Source organism: Phyllostomus hastatus, unplaced genomic scaffold, assembly GCF_019186645.2.
Source record: "Phyllostomus hastatus isolate PE091 unplaced genomic scaffold, TTU_PhHast_1.1 phas_scaffold_585, whole genome shotgun sequence".
Taxonomy (NCBI): Eukaryota; Metazoa; Chordata; class Mammalia; order Chiroptera; family Phyllostomidae; genus Phyllostomus; species Phyllostomus hastatus.
The window spans coordinates 9061706-9083993 of NW_025334037.1; the positions used below are offsets into that span (position 1 = coordinate 9061706).

Genomic DNA, 22288 nt, shown 5'->3' on the forward strand with positions numbered 1-22288 from the left:
TCATGGTTTGCTCCTTCATTAATTCATTATTCAATCAAGTTTTATTATGCTGGGGAGCTGGTCTCAGGCCTACCAAAAATTAAAGAAGACCGCTGCACTAGTGCTCAACTGAACTTTAATTCTTTTAATTTGTAGAGACAGATTGCAGGGGAGTGACCACAGAAACTTGTCAAAATGTAATGTTCTTGTAGTTTCCATCAAGTGCCATGATGAAAGAAATTTAGACTTTCCTGCACTGCTCTCCTCTGGTGCTGAGGGGGGATTCTACAGAAGAGGGTGCGGTCCTGCACTCAGAGTTGGCAAAGCCCCATGGGGATGGGGGGAGGGCCCTGGGGGAGGCTGTCCTTCAGCCTGTGCTCTCATGTTTGCATAAAGGGACTGTCTTAAACCTCAAGAGTGGGACCATTATGTTAACTGTTTTAATTCCAGGACCAGAGGACAGACATGTTAAGAAAACCTTCCAAACTGGTAAGGACAAAGTCATATCTCAAAGTGACATCAGCTGAACAAAACAAGACTCTGAATCAGGACACCAGACTGCTCCCTGACATCTCCAGGAGTTCCTGAGGAAGGCTTCGTCCATGTTCATCCACCTCAGGGGTGTCCTACAGAGCCCTCTGAAGAACGAGCCTCAGGATCTGTCGCCGCTTCCACCATCGCTGCCTAAAGGAGCCAACAAAGAAGTAAATGACAGGGTTGGCACAGCTGTTGACACAGGACAAAAGAACAGCAAACAGGTAAAGATGAAAGAAGGCACGTTGATCTTCTTCAAACCAAACTATGAGGAACCAATGGATGCCGAAGGGCAGGCCACAGCAGAGGAAGACCAGCACTGTGAGCCCGACAGTCATGTAGAGCCTGGTGGGCTGCACCTGCTGGGAGCCACACAGCAGTCTGGTCAGCAGAACCAGGCTGGACCCAGAGAGAAGCACAAATAACAAAATTGGCCAGGCCACAGTGATGAAATCCAACGTTGGACACTGAACAGAGTGTAAATACCCAGTAAGGGAGCCACAGTAGTTCCCTTCCAGGATGCTCACCAGCAGGGACAGGGCCCAGAGCAGGGCACACATGACAGCTGACATGTGTCTGGGGCCGCGGCAGCGGTACCAGATAGGCCATAGGACAGACAGACAACACTATGTGCTGATGATGCTGAGAAAGCAAAGAATGCCACAGTGAAGAAGAAGTCTGAGATGAATGTGGAAATGGAACACAAGAACTTTATAAATGTCTGAAGGGAATACACAACTCGGCAGCAGTGGAAGAGGGAGTCAGCTCCCGCGAGGCTGAGGATGTAGACGGAGAAGGCGTTCCTCCTCAGGCGGAAGCCCAGGAGCCAGAGCACAGCAGTGTTTCCTGCCAGCCCCACCAGGGCAGTGATGAAGATCGGCACATACCAAATCAGCTTTTTCATATCAAGTTTGGTTAAGGCGTGGTCACTTTCATACATCGGCCCGAGTGTGGTCCCCCAGGTTGTGACAGATGTTTCCGTGCTCAGAAACCCTCCACTGGTGTCACTGCAACAGAAACAAGACTGGAGCAGGTAGTGCATGATCGCTGAGTCTCCTGGCCACCCTGCTGTGTGGGAACTGCTGTCCGCGCTACAGAGCAGGGAGGTGGAGGTTTGCTGAGATTGAGACACCAAGGCTTCCAGAGCCCTGGAGCCCTGGAACATGTATTCACACCCAGTTCTCTCTGACTCTAGTTTCTGGGCTCTTCCTACTGCAACACAGACTTTCTATGGAACAGGGAATATTCTGTGGTCCAAACACCTCCAGGCACAGTCCTATGCCATGTTGTGTCTGCACAAGGCAGGAGGAAGAAAGCCTGTACACGTTGTGTGGGGCGACAAGAGGACTCTGATCTCAGTACTACTCCTGCCCCGGGACTGAGATTTCCTTTAAAAAGCTGGAAGCTGGAAGCTACAGACATGTCAGTGACGGAGAATTTCTAATTCCCAGAAAGGAGAGCATGATTTAGGGTTATAAATGGAACACATTCCCTTGTTCTGAGGGGTTGAGTGTGTCCAGGCCTCTTTGCTAGAGGTGGCCGAGTGTGTCATCTTTATGAAGAAAGATGCACTGTTCTCCTGTTCAGTGGTGTGTCCAGCTATCTGCGCCACACAGGCTAAGACACTCTTGCAATGGGTTCCTTCCTAGAGCAGCAAACATCATAAATGTAAAATACATACCAATTATTTTGTACTCCACCTTTTTTCTAAAAACAACAACAAAACGACAAAGTACATTTTGTTCTCAAGGCATTTATGATGATAGTGAGAGATTATCCCAAAGAAGTGTCGCCCCATAGAGATGCAAAGCGTCAAACAAACTGAGGAGATACAGTGAGAACATCCAGTCTGAGAGAGACAGTCCAAGGAACACCAAATGTTAGAAGACCATAAAAAGAGATGAATTTTCTTCATCTGCCAATGAATCTCATTTCAACCTTCTCTACCCTCCTCTGTGTCCTGGGGGGATGCATCTGTTTGCCTCACCACTGGGCTCCTGGCTGCTCTCAGGAGAGGGAACAGTGACCGGAGGGCAGGGGAGGGGGACTGGGGTTGTAACTCCATGGCTCTCAGCCTCAGGCTGTCAGTTGGCCAAGGTGGTGTTACTTTACTGAAGGACATAGTCCCTGAGTGGTGGCTTTCCTTATGATACCAGTGAGAAACACAGAGACAGCCACAGCCCTGCCTGAGTTCTGGTAACTCATCTTTCCCTCTTCCCTTCAGGCTGTGCAACAATATCTCATTATGACTTGAATTTGTAGGCTTCAGATTTCCCTTAGCCCCGCTCACTCCTTCATACACAGTCCCTTCATCATGCTCTTCTCAGTAACCTCATTATGTTGTGCCCTGTATATTCTCCTAGGACAAACCAGATAGAAGCATACAAAAAAAAGAAAAACAATAAAAAAAACTTCTAATCCTTTGAACAGTAAGCTTATCTATGAAATCTGAGGTTATTAAAACTATTTCATTTTGAAAGCAACATCAGTGAAGCAGAGGGGACCTGGTGGGCCCCGTGTGGATCTCCCATGGTCTATGCCACCAGCGCCCAAAGCTTCCCTGAGCAGGCTTCCTGTCTCTGGATTCTCGCTGATGAATCCCATGGCTCCCTGCGTCTCCACCCAAGGTGCAGCCGTGAACCTGTGGACTCAGAGGGACTAAACAGGGCTGCAATTGAAAGAAGGTAGTTCAGAGCTGACTCTTACCTTACTGCCATTTTGAAGTTGAGGGTGAGAGTAGACAAGGAAGAGCTTCCCAGGGAGTGCTGAAAACCAGAGGATGCTCTTCCAGCCTCTGGATAGGAGGTGTCTGCAGGAGCAGGAGTGAACCCTGAAGACCAGGGGAAGCTTATCAAGAAGCTGTACAGCCCCTGTGATTTCCTGCACCAGGGGCACTGGCAGATGAAATGCTGAGAATTAAGACAAAGGCCTCACAAGATGTTCCTCATTTTCCCTGGCTCCAATGACTTATCTCTTCCTCTCTGCATCTTACCCACTCTGGTCCCCTTCTCTGTGAGGGGTGACTGTCCTGGAGCCAGCTGCTGTCCCCTGTGAGCCTGTGCAGGAAGCCCACCCACCAGGCAATGTGGGTTTCCATAGGTGAAGAAGAGTTTGCTTGGCATTCAGACCCCTGCAAGGCCTGGCTCATCTGATCTCTCTCATTTACTCACAGAATACTGAGCGCACATTAGTATATTTCAGAGGATACCAGAGTGTATACAATGAAAAGTAAAGTCTCTCCTAATCTCATTCCCTAATCACAACCAGTGTTTACTGTTCCCATTTTCTAATCCTTTACAAAACTTTGTCTGAGAAGGGAGGCTGCTCACAGGAGGCTCTTTACTGAGAGCCACACTTGGAGGGTGCATGACACACACTGGAAGATTAGTTAGTAGGTGCTGAAGTCTTCCTCTCACCTGAAACAGGTCTTTAATGTTTCCATTTTCAGAAATGTTCATAAAAAATGACAAGTCATTTTATAGCTTTGCTTAATAAACTGTACTTCTAATTTTCAGTTATCAGTATCAACAACTGTGTGTATTATGTGCCCTTCTAAAAGATAAGGAATTTAGCACACCACAGGCACACCACACACACCTTTCTCTGTCTGCTCATGATATTTGTTTGCTAGATTATTTTCAGATGATCTGGGGACAACCAGGATTTTCTGCCTTAGATGCAGTAACTTCCTTTCACGTGCCCATGCTGCAACCAAATTGAATTGTGTGGCACTTCCTTTAATAACTCAACTATGAAGTATTGGAAACCATCAGAGAAATATATTCACTCGCCTCTGCTTTTCCCAACTCTTCTTGTGCCTGTGCCGTGCTGGCACTATTGCAGACAGGGAAGATGCAGGGATGAATCACACACAGGACTGTGCCCCTATGTGAGCTGGGGGAGCTCTCCCTGGGACTGAATGTTGCTGGAGAAGAGTTTTGAGATTCAGTATTAGGGCCTCTACTCTCTAAACCCCTGGAAGAGGAGGAAGACCCAGCCAGTGCAGTCCTAAGAAGCAGCTAATGAGGAAGGGGGTAAGTGAGGGGAGCACAGTATCCTGAAACTGAACTGAGAAAGTACTTTGAGAAGTTGGGAATGAGCGTAGCCTCTATCTGACTTGGAAGACTGAGTAAGATGAAGACTAAGAATTAAACTTGGTATATTCAATATAGAGTCATTGCCGATGGTGACAGGCATGGATCCATGGATGGTGGGGCTGGAGATGGAAAAAGTGGGTTTAGGAGAGGATGGCAGGTGGAGTGATTGTCCTGCTGGAGAACCCACAGAATGAACTGACAATCACCACAGTGAGATAGCTCAGAAGGATAACAGTTAAAATTAATTTAACTTGGGCCTATTCTTGGCTCACCCAGCCACAAGCATAGGCATTTATCACGTAGTAATTTCGCATCTCAGGACATAACTCTCTCCCTTTGCTCTGCAGGTGTTTTGAGAATAATGAACGTGTCTTTGCATCCCAGTGTCTGGAATAGTGCCTGGGCCAATGATCAGCAGTTTTATTAAGTGTGTTCATTTGTGTCTGCAAGCATGAGAGAATTAATGATGGAATAGATGATGTAGAGAGATGTGGGCTGGGAATTCGATCCAGGTGAGAACTTTTAGACCTTCACTGTGAGAAACCTCTGTCAGTAGAAGAGCAAAACAAAATGAACAAAGAATACTTGACAGGGTAAGGTCCACTTTAAGTTTGCCCAACATGCAAGCAGCTCAGCCCTTGAAGGAAATGGAATGCATCTGTAGTTGTTTTAGATTAGTTCTCACTTCCTGTACACTTTGGGAAGCAGTGTGATGAAGGAATGGGGAGCAGGTCACTGTGACATAGAGGATGGCTGGGGAGCCTGGGAAAGTGGAAGCAGCATATGCTGGGGTGGAGGGTGGGGACAGAAAAGTCCCTGGGTTACAGCATCCTTTCTGTGAACACACCTTTGGGGAGTGGTTATACAATCTCTTGTTTCCCCTTGGTCAGTCTGGAAGACTGTGGCTGTGTGATCAGAATGATGGTTGACATCTTGTGGCCCAGCCATGGGGGCTGGAGCAAGTGCATCAGGGTGAGCCTGAGCTGGCTGGATGGAGGGAAGAACAGTCAGGGAGAGAAAGAGGAGTCTAGCTGGGGAGGGCTGAGCAGGGCAGGAGGTAGGAACCCCTTCGTGAGAGCACTGTGCCCCTTATCACTGAGTTATGGTCATACACAGTCCTTGTAGAGGATATCATATGGCTTCTCATGCTCTTGATGACACCAGATAAGGCTGCAACTTCTCCAGGGCTCTCCCTGCCAGAGGACTGGAAAGTTCATTTCAGACTCAGGAGCTCCAAAGAGCACCACCTGCTTCAAGGCAGCTCTGAGCTGACTTTCCACTGGAGGACAGGAGGAGGAAGGTAAGGGCTGACTGAATCCTTTTCTTTTCATTCCTTTGCCTTTTAGGTCAAAGTGCTCTTCTTCAGACAACAGCCAGTTTCTCAGAGAGTCAGTGGATCCTGGAGACAGGAGTTGTGGGGCTTCTAGCAGCTGGGTGGTGAGGGAAGACTATTGCCAGTTTTGTCTGATGGGTGCAGTCTCTTTCTGGTCCTTCCTGTCTCTTTGTTCTTTCATTCTGTGTCCTTCTGTCTGTCATCCATTCTGATCTGCTGTCAGGGAACATGAAGTGTGGTCCTGGGTTTTTCTAGACCTGAAAAATCTTGAAAATCCTGTACTGTAGTTTTCATGGTTGGAATTTCTTTTTCCTTGAAATACCATATAATTCCCTTTAACATACATTTAATGAGTGTCTCCTTTGTGCCAGCCACTGCTTTTAGGCACTGGGGAATCAGGAGTAAGCATCGGAAACAAAAATCCCAGTGCCTGCTGAAATTACATTCTGAGGTTTGTGTAGGGGTAGTTCCTAGGCTTGGTTTGAGTGAGTGACAGTCTGGTTGATATGTCTTGTGTGAGATGATGGTACTCAGTTGTTAGCAAACTCTTCCTTGGAAGACATATGTTCCCTATGCCTTGGTGTTCAGTTCTTCCCTGAAGCTCCCAGCACTGCACTGACCTGTACTGGTTTCCCTCACTCCATCAGTATCTCTCCAAAGTTCATAGAGATCCAGATTGCATAGGTGGAAGGGACCTTAATTGCCACATTACGGAGAGAAAATCTGAGAGTCAGTGAGGGCAGGTGCACTGTCAAAGGTCACATGCCAGGTCAGATGCAGAGCAGGGAACATAACTCCTGACTCTTCTGTGTGTGCCTTGCCCCCTGCTTCTCCATTGGGTGATTCTGCTGGGGTGGGAACTGCACTGATAACTATCTCCTCCTTTTCAGAACAGGAAATATGTTTTCCAAGGGATGCGGGGGCACTGACTGAGGCTGACCAGTGGAGGCATCCAGCCCCCAGGTTGGTCAGTTCTGACAGACAGTGAGAGTCCAACTGCTGCTTTCACTGGTCGTAGAAGACACATGACCAAGAAGCCCCTTCTGTCACTGTCAAGGTGCTGGCTCTCTGTCCACATGCTTCTCCACCAGAGGGGGTTCTCTCTGTGCTCTGTCCACCTGTTTCTGCATCTGCCTGTCTCTGACTCCCTCTGATTTTTGCTGCCTTTGTCTCCTCCCTGTGTATCTCTGCCTGGCTCTGTTTCTGCTTTCCTTTTAGTGTCCTTGGTGTTATATGTTACTTCTCTCTCTCTGTGCCCCCACTCAGGCCTTCACATCACCTTCAACAGCTGAGGGGTTATCTCAAGAAAGGGTTCATGAAGACTTCAACTTGTTTTTAACTGCCCTATCTGGGGCAGGGGGTTTAGAGGAGTGAGGGGACCACAGAGAAGCAGGAGGGTCAGGACTTTAAAATCCCTGCAGAGTTCCTGCTGGAGCCAGAGCTGGAGACACAGTGTCAGGCACTTCTCTGAGGTGCTGTCAGCTCCAGATGCACACCCAGGCCATCTCGACTTAACAAACTACAGAGCACCTACTGTGTGCTAGGACCTAGGAGACTAACTGAGTGTGCAGGAGGGCAGTGGGTGTGTGGTTCTTTGAGAGCACTAGTGTGGGCACAGAGAGGAAAAGGTTTGGGGAGAGTAGGTCTCAGGAGCTCTGCTCACTCAGGAACACCCGATGACTGGTGTGTTGGGTCAGGGACACCTGCAGGACCAGGGTTTTGTGAACAAAGGATGTTAGTTAGTCTGATGTTTATACAGTTAACCCTTGAACAACAGGAGTTGGAACTGCTTGATTCCAGGCATAGGCAATTTTTTAGTAAATAAATAAATATTTCCTTTTCCTTATATTTTTAGGTAACATTTCCTTTGCTCAAGTTTACATTATTGTAAGCATACAGTCTATAATACATACAACATATAAAATATGAGTTAATTGACTATTTACATTATCACTAAGGCTTTTGGCAAACAGATTTTTAGTCAAGTTTTTGGAAATCTTTAAAAGTTTCAGTAAAGTTGTATGAGATTTCCAACTGTCCAGGGGATCAGAGCCCCTAACCCTTGTTTTGTTCAAAAGCCAACTGTGAGTAGTTCCATATACACTGTGATGATAGTTACGAGGACATTCTGGTGCATATTTACATCTTTGTGTTGTAAGAGGCGTCCAGGAATAGCTAGAAGGCTTCTGACCAGGGGTCCAGTGACTCTGGGTTCCCTGATCACCTGGCCCTATCATGTGGACCCCATCTGATAACTTTCCAGAGGTCCTCAGCCTGGACTTTGCTGACTCAGTTCATTGCCTTCTGTGGTCAGGTGACAAATGGCCTGGGCTTCTCCAACCCCATGCTCCATAGACAGCACCTTTTCCCCTGTTTTCTTCTCCATTTAACCATGACCTCTTGGATGGAAACTGTTCTCCCGGTGCTTCATGCTGTCATCCATGCCACCTCCTCCTCCTGCACTTTCTAACATGTCAGTTGATGCCAGTGTTCCCTGTTGATTTTCGTTCTCAATAATCTATCTGTTAATGTAGGTGAGACATTAAATTCTCCACTATTATTGTATGCTGTCAGTTTCTCCCTTTATATCAGTTAATACTTCCTTGATATTTTTGGGTGCCCTGATGTTGAGTGTGTAAATATTTGTGAATGTTACATTTTCTTTTTGGCTTGACAGTTTTATCATTATGTTCTTCTTTGTCTTTTGTTGCAGTCTGTGTGTTAAAGTCTATTTGGTGTCATATGAGTATTGCTACTCCATCTGGATTTTCATATTGTTGCATGAATTGTCTTTTCCATCCCTTCACTTATAGTCTTGTGTATGTTTGATCAAAAGTGAGATTTTTATGGGTAATACAAAAATGGGTCCTCTTTCCCCCATTCATTTACCACCCATGTGTCTTTCACTGCAGCATTTAGTCCACTACATTTAAGGTAATTATGATGGCTATGTACTTGTTGCCATTTTGTGTATTGTTTTTTGGTTGTTTTTGTAGTTGTTTTGTTCCTTTCTTCTACTCTTAGTCTCTACCATTTTGGTTTAAGTTTTTTCAGTGTTATTTTTTGTTCTTTTCTCTTTATATTTTTTGTTTATCTATTGTATGTTTTTCATTTATGGTTATCAGCATGAGGTTTGAAAATGTATATATATAAAGTGGATAGGCATTTAGTTCTGGCACATTCTAGAAGCACTCCATGTCATCTCCCCACTCCATGTTTTATATTTTGATGTCATAGTTCAGATATTTTTGTTTTTTGCATCCCCTACCTACTTACTTTAATTATAGTTGATTTTGTTATTTTTGTTTTTTTTAACCTTCACACTAATACTTCTAGTGTTGATTCACTACTTTCACTTTATTGGCCATTGTCTATGAGTTTTTCTTTCATATATATTCTTTATGATTATAGTCTTTTCTTTTCCACTTCACAAATACCTTTATCATTTCTTGTGAGGCCAGTTTCATGGTGCTGAACTTTTTTAGTTTTTGCTTGTCTGTGAAATTCTTCACCTCTCCCTCAATTCCAAGTGATAACCTGCTGGTGGAATATTCTATATTCTAGGTGGTCTGTTTTGCTTTGTTTTCCCTTCAGCACTTTAAATACATCCTGCCATTGCCTTCTCCCTGCAAAGTTTCTGCTGAAAAATCAGTTGATAGCCTTGTGGGGTTCCCTATTTATGTGACTTGTTTTTTCTCTTGCTGCCTTTAGTATCACTTCTTGTCTTTATCTTTTGCCATTTTAATCATAAAATGACCTGGTGTGAATCTCTTTGGGTTCCTCTTGTTTGGGACTGTCTGTGTTTCCTGGACCTGGATGTCTCTTTCCTTCCTGAAGTTAGGGAAGTTTCAGCCATTTCTTCTCAAGTACACTTCCTGCCCCTTTCTCTTGCTTCTCCTTCCAGGAATCCTATAGACAAGTGACAGCATGCTGGATGTTGTCCCAGAAGTCCCTTAAACTATCCTCACTTTGAAATATCCTTTTTGCTGTTCTGGTAGGGCAATATTCACTATTCTTTTTTCCAGACGATTAATTCTAATATGGTTCTTCTGTATCCCGAAGTTTGCTTTTGATTCCCTACAGTGTAGTTTTCATTTCAGTTATTGTATTCTTCAGGTATGATTAGTTCTTTCTTATATTTTCTATCTTTTTCTTAAAGTGTTCATTGTGTTCCCCTATTCTTCACCTGAGTTTGGTGACTGTATTTATGACCAAACTGGAACTCTTTCTTAGATGAATTACTAATCTTCATTTCATTAGAAATTATTTGAAGCTTCTGTCTTGTTTTTTCTTTATTTGAAACATATTTCTCTCTCTCCTAATTTGTTTGACTTTTCATATTTGTTTTTTATGGAGCAGCTACCTCTCTTGGTCTTGAAAGTGTGGCTTTGTGTAGCAGCAAGCCCTGTGCAGAGTGTGTGTGCCTGTGGCTTTTGCAGGCAGCTGGAACTGGAGTGGGTGTGGGCTCAGGTGTCCCTGGACCTGCAGCTCTGGGACAGCCCCAGTCATAGTTAGCTGGAGCTGGAGTGCGCCTGGACTCAGGTGACCTAAGGTGTGTAGCTTGGGGCCACTGAAGCAGGGCAGGTAGTTGGACAGCTGGCTGGAGCTGAGTGGATGGGGGACAAAGTGGCTTCAGGTGAGCTCTGGTGGAACAGAGTTAGAACTGGAGTTGGCACAGGCTGAGGTGTTCCAGTGCACATGGGTATTGGGCAAACCTTGCACCATAGCTGGCTAGAGCAGATTTGGGCCAGGGACCTTGGGCATGCTGGGGTCATCCTGCAGGTTGGGTACATACAGTGTTTCACTGAGCCCCCAGTCATCTGTCTAAGGGGAGTGGGAATGTAAACAATGGTTCTCTCTGGTGCCTCACATCCTAGAACATGCCAGCAGTTGCCCACACCTTTGTCAGATACTTTATGGTTAGTGAGTGTATTTCCTTCTTGGATAGTCTCACTGCCCTTGAATTGCTATCTGTTTGCTGTGTCCCAGGGCAAACAGTACTACATTGGGCCCCTTGAGAAACCCCCTCCTTCTGCAAGTCCCCATGTCTAGTGTAGGGTTTCCATCTTTACTATGTGGTCCCTCTGTCATTTGTTGCAGGGAAGCTGTCCAGTCAGCACTTACTCCTCTTCAGGAGGAACTGCTCTGTATGGTGCTGCATATTTAGTGTGTCTGTGGGGAGAGGTGAGTTCGAGGTGTTCCTGTGCTGTACCTTAGACCCACATCAGCCTCCAGACTATTCTTTAGCAGAGTGGTAACACATGGAGGTGTACCTTTTCATTCCAGTTGATATAAAAGTGTATCAAATTAATGGTCAAAGTCTGCCAGCACCCTACTACCCAAAATCAACGACTTGTTTCAATGTTTCTTCTGAATTTTTTACTAGTTATGACTATAGTCTTGAAGAATAAACTTATATTCTATTTTTAGTTTTTCATTATTAGCAACAGGATCAATTAATTCCCCATATAAGATGAAAAAAATTAAGATTGGCTGATAATTGGGAATGATCAGAATGGCAATTTATACAACTGTGATTAATATGTTAAGGAGTTTAATGGCAAATATGGACAATATAAGCAGAAAGAAGAAAACCTCTAAAAAGTTTTTTTCCACTCTAAAAAAGTGGAAATGCTAGAAATAAAAACATTATGACCAATGGGCAAAGGAGTTGAATAGACACTTCTCCAAAAAGGACATACAAAGGGTCCAGAGATATAAGGAAAGATGCTCAGTATCACTAGCTATCAAAGAGATGCAAACTAAAATCACAATGAGATACCACCTCACACCAGTGAGAATGGCCATTATAAACAAAGCAACAAACAACAAGTGTTGGAGAGGTTGTGGAGAAAAGAGATCCCTAGTGTACTGTTGGTGGGATTGCAGACTGGTACAACCACTATGGAAAACAATATGGAATTTTCTCAGAAAACTAAAAATTGGACTGTCTTTTGACCCAAAAATTCCACTGCTAGGATTATATCCTAAGAACCCTGAAACACCAGTCGAAAAGAACCTATGCACCCCAATGTTCACTGCAGCACAGTTTACAATAGTCAAGTGCTGGAAGCAACTTTGTGCCCATGAGTAAATAAATGGATCAAAAAACTGTGGTACATTTACACAATGGAATTCTATGCAGCAGAAAGAAAGAAGGAGCTCCTACCCTTTGTGACAGCATGGGTGGAACTGGAAAACATTATGCTAAGTGAAATAAGCCAGGCAATAAAAGTCGAATGCCATATGATCTCACCTTTAAGAGGAAGCTAATCAACAAAACAAAGAAACAAGCAAAATATAACCAAAGACACTGAAATTGAGAACAGGCTGACAATGACCAGAGGGGAGAGAGGAGGGAATTTCAGGGGAAAAGGGTGAAGGGTTTGCAGGAACAATTATAAAGGACACATGGACAATAACAGGAGGGGAGTGGAAACGGGAGGGAGGTGGGAAAGGCTGGGGTGTTGGGCTGGGTTGGGGATAAAAGACAGAAAACTGTATTTGAACAACAATAAAAATATTTTTTAAAAGCCCACACAACATTATGGCCGAAATGAAGAATGTCTTTGAAGAACTCAAAGATGCAGCCTTTGCAAGATCAGTGACCCTCAAGATTTGTTAATAGGAACTTGCCAGCTGAAAAGCATAAGGAATACAATACTGCAAAGAACAAGAACTGAATGTTCAAGAGCTTGGAATAATCACAAAAGGTGTTGTATACATGTAATGGGAATATCAGAGGAGGAAGAAAGAGAATAGGAAGAGGAGAAATATGTGAAGTAAGAATGGGTGAGAATTTTCTGATTTATTGACAGGCACCAAACCACTGATCTAGAGAACTTTGAGAACACCAAGAAGGATAAATGAAAAATAAACAAATAAATAAATATACCAATATTTTTCATTCATTTTTGGGACAGAGTATTGTTTTATATGATATTATAATGGCAGATGCATGATGTTTTACATTTGTCAAATCCATCGAACTGTGCAATACAAAGAGAGGTTGCTAATAGAAAGTATAAACTTCAATCTATAAAATGTATCCATATGGGTACATCCATTTAAATAGATGAGCCACATTTGTGGGAGATGTGAATAATAAGAGAATCTGTGTGGGAAATTGAGGTTGGGGAGAGGGATTGTGTAGAAACCCTCTGTACTTCCTCTGCAATTTTTCTTTAAATCTACAAGTGCTCAAAAATATAAAATCTATTAAAATGAATAGGCAAAGCAGTAACTGGATCAATATTTACAATACAAATAACTAACCAAGGACTCATTCTGAATATATAAGAACTTCTACAAATAAATGAAAAAAAGGTAACACAATAAAAATGGGAAAACTTAAACAGACAGTTCAAAAAAATAGAAGTTGCTAATAGGCTCATGAGAAGATGGTTAATCATTAGTCATTTAGGAAATGCAGACTAAACCACAAGCAGATACCACTCTGGTTCCATCCGAATGAGTGAGAGTCACGGACTGGCAATACATGTTTGCGGGGAGCTCCTGGGGCAGCTGGAACTTGTGTATGTTGGTGGTGAGGATGTGAAATGGCACAACTGCTCTGGAAAAGAGTTTGGCTATTTCTCAGAGTTTATGATACATCTTTGCATGACCCAATAATTTCTGTTCAGGTTATTTATCCAAGAAATAAAAATATTTGTCCAGAAAAAGACTTGATTAAGTGCATTCACAGCAGCTGTGCTCACAATAGCCCAGCATGGAATGCTACCCGTGTGTCTGTAAATAGAAAAATAACCTGTGGTGCACACATGCAATGACACAGCACTCAGATGCACAAAAGGACGGACTACTGATCTATGCGTGCAACGACATGGGTAAATCCCATAATACTATTCTGAGTAAAAGAAACAAAAAGTACATTTTTTCATCTTAAGCATATGAAGTCAAAGGTCAGGCAAATGAACTCTTGGTGACAGCAGTAGGAACAAATGCTGTCTGTGGGGCAGGAGGAGTGACTGGGAGGGACATGAGGGAACCTTCTGAGGAGATGAAACTATATTTTGACTGGGGTCTGAGTCACATGGGTGTATTCACTGCCAAGTTCATAGACCTCATGGTCTGTGTGATCATCCTTTGTTAATTAAAGCTCTATCAAAAATAGAAGATTTTAGAAGATGCTAAATTTAAACTTATATGTTTATTTATAGAATATGTGACTCAAAATTACTGTAATCAGATTAACAAATGCTGAGAGCTCTTTGAAATAAAAGGCAAATGTGACATAGATCCTGTCCTCAGGGAACATAGAGTTGAATAATACCTCTTGCAAACTGTCCATGAAGGATTAGAGTGCTCCCAGGGAGGGAGAGTTGGAGCAAAGGCAAAGGGCTGGAACCAGGAGGATGTGAGATTCTCATGGAGATTATGTAAAGGAAACACAAGTAGACAACATATCTCAATCTTAAATATGCCCTGATGCTGATTTACTTCATTACAGAGGTAAACCTCATACTGCCTAGTCTGAAAATGGTAGAACAATGAACTTAAAGCTGGTTGCTCAAACCTGGCAAATGGGGATTTAGCACAGACTGACTCGAAAATTGTCTTTTGCTCCTTAATTAATTTGTTTATTCAATCAACTTTTATTATGCTAGGGAACTACTCTAAGGCCTGCCAAAATCAAACTGCTGCACTAGTGCTCAACTGAACTTTAATTCTTTTAATTTGTAGAAACATTGCAGGGGAATGACCACAGAAACCTGTCAAAATGTAATGTTCCTATAGTTTCCATCAAGTGCCATGATGAAAGAAATTTAGACTTTCCTGCACTGCTCTCCTCTGGTGCTGAGGGGGGATTCTACAGAAGAGGGTGCGGTCCTGCACTCAGAGTTGGCAAAGCCCCATGGGGATGGGGGGAGGGCCCTGGGGGAGGCTGTCCTTCAGCCTATGCTCTCATGTTTGCATAAAGGGACTGTCTTAAACCTCAAGAGTGGGACCATTATGTTAACTGTTTTAATTCCAGGACCAGAGGACAGACATGTTAAGAAAACCTTCCAAACTGATAGGGACAAAGTCATGTCTCAAAGTCACATCAACTGAACAAAACAAGACTCTGAATCAGGACACCAGACTGCTCCCCGACATCTCCAGGGGTTCCTGAGGAAGGCTTCCTCCATGTTCATCCACCTCAGGGGTGTCCTGCAGAGCCTTCTGGAGAACCAGCCTCAGGGTCTGTCCCTTCCACCATCGCTGCCTAAAGGAGCCAACAAAGAAGTAAATGACGGGGTTGGCACAGCTGTTGACACAGGACAAAAGAAAGACAATCAGGTAAAGATGAAATAAGGCATCAATATCCTTTTGAAACCAGACTAAGAGGAACCAATGGATGCCGAAGGGCAGGCCACAGCAGAGGAAGACCAGCACTGTGAGCCCAACAGTCACGAAGAGCCTGGTCAGCTGCACCCGTGAAGAGCCACACAGCAGTCTGGTCAGCAGGGCCAGGCTGGACCCAGAGAGAATCACAAACAGCAAAATCAGCCAGGCGACAATGATGAAATCAAATGTCTGACACCAAAAGTGATGTAAATTCCTATTCAGGAAGCCACAGTAGCTCCCTTCCAGGATGCTCAGCAGCAGGGACAGGGCCCAGAGCAGGGCACACATGACAGCTGACATGTGTCTGGGGCGGCGGCAGCGGTACCAGATGGGCCACAGGATGGACAGGCAGCGCTCCGTGCTGATGGCACTGAGAAAACTCAGGCCTGCGATGTAGGAAAAGATCGATGCAGTGACGAAAAAGTCAGGGAAGGACTTGGAGATGGAATAGAAGAGCTTGATGAGTGTCTCCAGGGCATGCAAAATAGAGCAAAAGAGTAAGATGAAGTCAGCTCCTGAGAGGTTGAAGATGTAGACGGAGAAGGCGTTCCTCCTCATGCGGAAACCCAGGAGCCAGAGCACAGTGGCGTTTCCTGCCAGGCCGACCAGGGCAGTGATGAAGATCGGCACATACCAAATCAAGTCTTTTGAATCAAGTTCAGTTAAGGTGTGGTCGCTTTCATTCATGGGCCCCAGTGTGGTCCCCCAGGCTGTGACAGATGCTTCCGAGCTCAGAAACCCTCCACTGGCACCACTGGAACAGAAACAAGACTTGAGCACCTCGTACATGATCACTGAGTCTCGTGGACACTCTGCTCCTGGGAACTACTGTCTGTGCTACAGAGGAGGGACATGAGCTTTGTAGTAGTGAATAAGTCACCAAAGATTTTACAGCCTTGGAGCCCTGAAGGTGAATTCAAACCCAGTTCTCTCTGACTGTTAGAATCAGGGCTCCTTCTACTACAACACAGACCTTCTACTGAGTGGGCATATTCTATGGTCCAAACGCCTCCAGGCACAGCCCTCGGCCATGTCGTGTCTGCAGGAGGCAGGAGGAGGAAAGCCTGTACAGGTTGTGCGGGATGACAAGAGGACTCTGATCTCAGCACTACTCTTGCCCTGGGACTGAGATTTCTGGCAAAGGGCTTGGAGTTGGAAGCCCTAGATGTGACCTCTGGGCTACCTCAGTGACTGAGATGTCCATCCCCCATAAAGGAGAGCATGGTTTACGGTTATAAGTGGTACATAGCCTCTTGGTATGAGGGGTGTGGCTGTGGCCAGGCCTCTTGTGCTAGAGGTGGCCGAGTGTGTCATCTTCATGAAGAAGACAGGAAGCTCTGCTGTTCAGTGGTGTGTCCAGCTATGTGCGCCACACAGGTTACATCACTCTGACAATGGGTTTCTTCTTAGAGCAGCAAAAATCGTAAACATAAAATACTTATCAATCACCTTGTCCTCCCACCTTGTTAAGTGAAACCTACATTGCATTCTCAAGGCATTTATGGTGATAGTGTGAGATTATTCCAAAGAAGTGGTGCCCAATAGAGGTGCAAAGAGTCAAACAAAGAAGCTGAGGAGATACAGTGAGAACCTGAGACAATCATCCTGCCAGAGAGAGAGAGAGAGAGAGAGCGAGAGTCCAAGGAAAACCAAGAGTTAGGAGATCAAGGGAAGAGATGGATTTGTTTTCTTTTACCATCAAATATCATTTCTATCTCCTCTACCCTCCTCTGCGTCATGGGGGGACCAGCCTGTTTCCCTCACCACTGCACTCCCTTTCCCTCTGGCTCCTGGCTGCTCTCAGGAAAGGGAGACATTGACAGGTGATTGGAGGGCAGGAGGAGGGTGACAGGGGTTGTGACTCCCTGGCTCTCAGCTTCAGGCTGTCAGTTGCCCAAGGTGGTGTTATTCTGCTGAACCATAGTCCTTGTCTGGTGGCTTTTCTTATGGTCACAGTGACACCCGTAGCTACAGCCACAGCTGTCCCTGAGTTCTGCTAACTTGTCTTTCCCTTTAACCTTCAGGATGTGCAAGTACAACAGCTCCTAAGTATGATGTATATTGGGGGCCTCCGCACCTTTTGTCGATTTCCCTTAGCCCTGCTCACACCTTCATACACAGTCCCTTCATCACACTCTTCTCAGTAACCTCATTATGTTGTGCCCTGTGTATTCTCCTGGGAAGGATACAAAAAAAGAAAAAAAACTCCCAATCCTTTGAACAGTAAGCTAATCTATGAAACCTGAGGTTATTAAAACTATTTTGTTTTGAAAGCAACATCAGTGAAGCAGAGGGGACCTGGTGGGCCCCGTGTGGATCTCCCATGGTCTATGCCACCAGCGCCCAAAGCTTCCCTGAGCAGGCTTCCTGTCTCTGGATTCTCGCTGATGGATCCCATGGCTCCCTGCGTCCCCCACCCAAGGTGCAGCCGTGAGCCTGTGGACTCAGAGGGACTAAACAGGGCTGCAATTGAAAGAAGGTAGTTCAGAGCTGACTCTTACCTTACTGCCATTTTGAAGTTGAGGGTGAGAGTAGACAAGGGAGAGCTTCCCAGGGAGTGCCGAAAAGCAGAGGATGCTCTTCCAGCCTATGGATAGGAGGTGCCTGCAGGAGCAGGAGTGAACCCTGAAGACCAGGGGAGGCTTATCAAGAAGCTGCACAGCCCCTGTGATTTCCTGTACCAGGGGCACTGGCAGATGAGATTCTGGAGATTAAGACAAGGGCCTCATGGGATATTTCTCATTTGACCAGATTCTAATGACTTATCTCTTCCTCTCTGCATCTTACCCACTCTGGTCCCCCTCCCTGTGAGGGGTGGCTGCCCTGGAGCCAGCTACTGTCCCCTGTGAGCTTGTGCAGGAAGCCCACCCATCAGACATTTTATCCTCCATAGCTGAAGAAGAGTTTGCTTGGCATTCAGACCCCTGCATGGCCTGGCTCATCTGTCATTTTTCATTTACTCACAGACGTATTGTGCACACATCACTTTATTTCGAAGGACATCAGAGTGTATAAAATGAAATGTGAAGTTTTTCCTAATCTTGTTCACTAGAGCAACTGATGTGTTCAATTCCCATTTCTCATTCTTTTACAAGTTATTTTGTAGCTTAGCATAATGAAACTACATTTCCAGTTTTGATTTATCAATGTCAACAACTGTGTATATTACATTTCCTTATAGAAATAAGGAATTTAGCACACCACATGCATACCACACACACCATTCTCTCCCTATTCATCATGTTTGTTAGCTAGATAATTTCAGATGATCTGGGGACAACTAGGACTTTCAGCCTTAGTCTCAGTGACTTCCTTTCATGTGCCCATGCTGTAGCCAAATTGAGTTACATGGCATTTCCTTTAATAATTTAGGACTGGAGAAGGTCTTTCTTTTAAACAATTTTTTTAATGTTTTTTTTTTTTTTGTATTTTAGTGTAAGGGGAAGAGAGGGAGAAAGAGAGAGAGATAAATATTTATGTAAGTCCTGGCTGGTGTAGCTCAGTGGATTGAGCACTGGCCTGCGTACCAAAAGGTCACTGGTTCAATTCCCAGTTAGGGCACATGCCTGGGTTGCAGGCCAGGTCCCCGGTAGGTAATGTGAGAGAAGCAACCACACATTGTAGTTTCTGTCCCTCTATTTCTCCCTTCCCTTCTGTCTAAAAATAAATATATAAAATCTAAAAAAATTGATGCACAACCAAGGAGCCATGCCAGTCAAGGCAGGAGAAGGTCTTTCTAGCTGTGACACAAAACTCAGTAACCGTAAGTGAAAATATTGACATAAAAAACTGAAAAATTGAAAATAAGTTTTCCACATGGGAAAGGCACCATTAGCAGGTCAAATAACAAACCGGAAAAATATTTATAATGCATATTTGGGACAAATTAATAATAGGATGTATAGTATATCTATATCTGTATCTATATCTATATATCTATATCTATCTTGTAAACATTACTCAGAAAGATCCTTAACAACAATAAGGAAACAAGCACCTTGGTTCCTAGATAACCTATGTTTCTTAAACATGAGAAAAAATGCTAAAACATACACATGATGACAAATCATTTGTCTTTAGCATAAGGGGAAAAAAAGGCCCTGACCATTGTGGCTGAGTTTGTTGGGCATTGTCTTGCAAACTGAAAGTTCACCCTTTCCATTCCAGGTTGCCTGGGTTGCAGGTTCAGTCCCCTGTTGGGGCAAAAGCAATAAGTAACTGATAGAAGCTTCGCTCTCACATTGATGTTTCTCTCCCTCGGTTTTTCCCTCCTTCCCTTCACTCTAAAAATAAATACATAAAATCTTTACAAAAAGATCTCTTTTTTTCTTCTGCATGGTATTTCACTGAGATGATGCCAGGAGGCTCCATGCTGCTCAGACAGAACACCAGAGAAGATCCAGATGGTACGTCATCTAGAACTGGCTTCTGTTTATCTATCATATATACGCAAGTCAGCAATGCCTCTCCCCCATCACCCACAGAGCCCATCCCACTTGGGTAAGCAGGCAGGAGCTGCAGCAGCTGTCCCACTTGGGTTCAGTCACCCTACGAACAGAGCAAGTGTTGTAGCCTTTCCCCAGAAGGTTCCCAAGTCCAAGGAGGAAAGAAATCTATGGAGGCTGCTGTAGAAGCTTGGAGCTGGAAGGGAATCACATACATACATACATACATACATACATTCATATATACATAATGTTGACATCCAGGCTAGAATGCGCGTCTTTCAAAAAGAAAAGAAAAAACAGAAAATAATTTGAAAACAAAATTTTTAAATATTTTATCAATATAATCTTTTTGTATACTATCATGCCGACTATACACATATTTAGTTTTTTCTGTCGATTTCCATTGTTTGTGCATTTATTTTATTTTATTTTTTTTTGCATGTGAGGTCTTGGCTTTGAAACAGTTAAGTAAAACCAAAAAGGAAGACCAGAAATAGGGTAGGTGGATCAGCAGTTGGCCCTGTAGCCTCTTCCATGGCACCTTTCACAAGAAGGATGGGGAAGTGGGTATGGGGGAGAAAAATAGGGAACCAGACTCAGGCAGATTTTTGGAGAAACTGCAGGTAAAGAGGCAAGTTCAAGTACTTCTCCCAGCACAGCTGGAGCACCCACAGAAAACAGAAGAGTCGAAAGAGGTGATGGACTAAAATGGTACTAGTCCTATCCTACCTCAAGCCATTTTCTCCCAACCCAACCCACCATTGTATTCAGCAGAAGTTGTGGTGAAGGGGGCAGTTCCATGGCAGGGTTCTCTCACACTCTCACCTCCCCCGGCCCTGGGGGTTTTTCAGAGTCCAGCAATGCTGGCTGGACACCTGTGAGAAGGAGAGAGCATCCACGAGGACCTGAGGCCAGGAGAGGAGTTTCTTCCCCCCATCCCAGGCATTCTGGAATAAGCTGTAAATGTTCCTGCATCAAGGACTGTCCTACTTGGTGAAGAAGTGTCACTGGTACAGAAGCCTCCCCTCCCTGGAGCGTCTGACAGGAAGAGGACATGATGGAAAAGCTTCTATTTGCTGGGTCCTGGCGACAGGCTGTGGAGGTGGATCTCAGACACTTCCTGGGCTGGCAGGACATCTTGCATCCACGGATGATACTGGATTTCTTCAAAGAGGGCAGACAAGGTGGTCTGAGGGCCAAGCACCATCTAATATGCTGACACTCCGAAGAGACCCTCTGCCTGAAGAAAAGTTGGCCCCTGATGAACTCCTCATCCTGCTCAAAAGGAGTATCTCCACAGACCATGATGCACAGCACGATCCCCAGAGACCAGACTGCCGCCAATGTGCCTGGTAGCAAGGGTAGCAAATCTGCTCTGGAGAACTGTACACTCTGGTCCCATCAAAGCCCGTATAAATGTGTCCTTGAGCAGTGCCCCTGAGCTCTCATGATTAAGGTCAGTCAGGATGTTCTTATCTCTGATGTCCCAATAGAGCACCCCGTCATTGTGGCAGTGCCACTTGCCCTCCTGCCACCTGCCAGAAGCAGCTATGGGCCAGCTCCTCCTGCAGGGTCCCCCTTTCCATGGTAAAGTCAAAGAGGTCTTGCACTGGCTCAGACCTCTCTAGGATCAGGGAGAAACCCTGGGGCCTCTCGAACCAGGCCAGGAGCCTAATGACACCCAAGAGGCCCGAGCTCACCCTCTTCAGCAGGACCACTTCCATGGGCGCTCAGGTTCTATTGTGCAGCTCTCCCCAGGTGGAAATCTGGTCCTTTTCTCCAGGTGCCTGAGGGCCCTGACAGGCTGTCAGCAACACTGCTGCATAAGTAGATGGAGCTCACGTGCCACTGCCCAGTAGTGGGCCAACTGGTACTGCAACTCCAGGGGCTCCTTTTCCTTGCAGGGCACTGCATGCATGGGGCAAGAGAGTTGATTTGGGACAGATTATCCCAACCTCCAGGGACTGTGTCCAGAAGAGCTGCAGCAGGAGACAGAGATGGGGCTCACGCAGAAGGCTGAGGGCTAGTCAGAGGACAACTAGGTGCACTGCCAGGGCTGGTGGCTGGTGGGCCCATGGCCGGAGTGGATGGCTTATGGGACTCTTGCGGTAGGGCTACGGCACAGGGAACTTGTAGCTGCTGCTGCTGACACTTGGTCCAGCCACCTTGGAGAGAGGACTCAGGGACATGGGCAACAGTGTGGTGACTGCTGGAGGTATTGCGGGGTGGGCAGGAGTAAGGGTGCTAAAGGGTAATGGAAAAATACAATAAAGATTAAATTTAAAAAACCATATTCTTCAGCTTTTTTTCTTGACTCTTCAGGTGGTGAGTGCTCCAGTTTTTCTCTGCCTGAAAATGTCATAGTTTTTTGTTCATTTTCTAAAGATGTTCTTTTCAGATACAGCTTGTTAGGGAGACAGTTTCATTCCTCCTGTGCATTGAAGACCCGCATCTTTGCTGCCAGTGTTACTGTTGTGAGACTGGCCAACAGCCAAGCTTCTGCTCCTGTTCTCTTTCCCAGAGCTTTCCTCTTCCTCTGGCACGGTGCA

The 22288-nt window shown here is 45.1% G+C and overlaps 1 protein-coding gene and 2 pseudogenes across 1 annotated transcript; all 3 read right to left on the reverse strand.

Annotated features, from left to right (window-relative positions):
* Positions 1 to 524: 524 nt before the first annotated feature.
* LOC123809913 lies at positions 525 to 1453 on the reverse strand (annotated as a pseudogene).
* Positions 1454 to 15033: 13580 nt separating this feature from the next.
* LOC123809914 (mas-related G-protein coupled receptor member X2-like) lies at positions 15034 to 16080 on the reverse strand. Its single transcript, XM_045825154.1, has one exon. The coding sequence runs from the start codon at positions 16078 to 16080 to the stop codon at positions 15034 to 15036; it is 1047 nt and encodes a 348-aa protein (XP_045681110.1).
* A 4728-nt stretch (positions 16081 to 20808) lies between these two features.
* On the reverse strand, positions 20809 to 21463 carry LOC123809915 (annotated as a pseudogene).
* Positions 21464 to 22288: the final 825 nt, after the last annotated feature.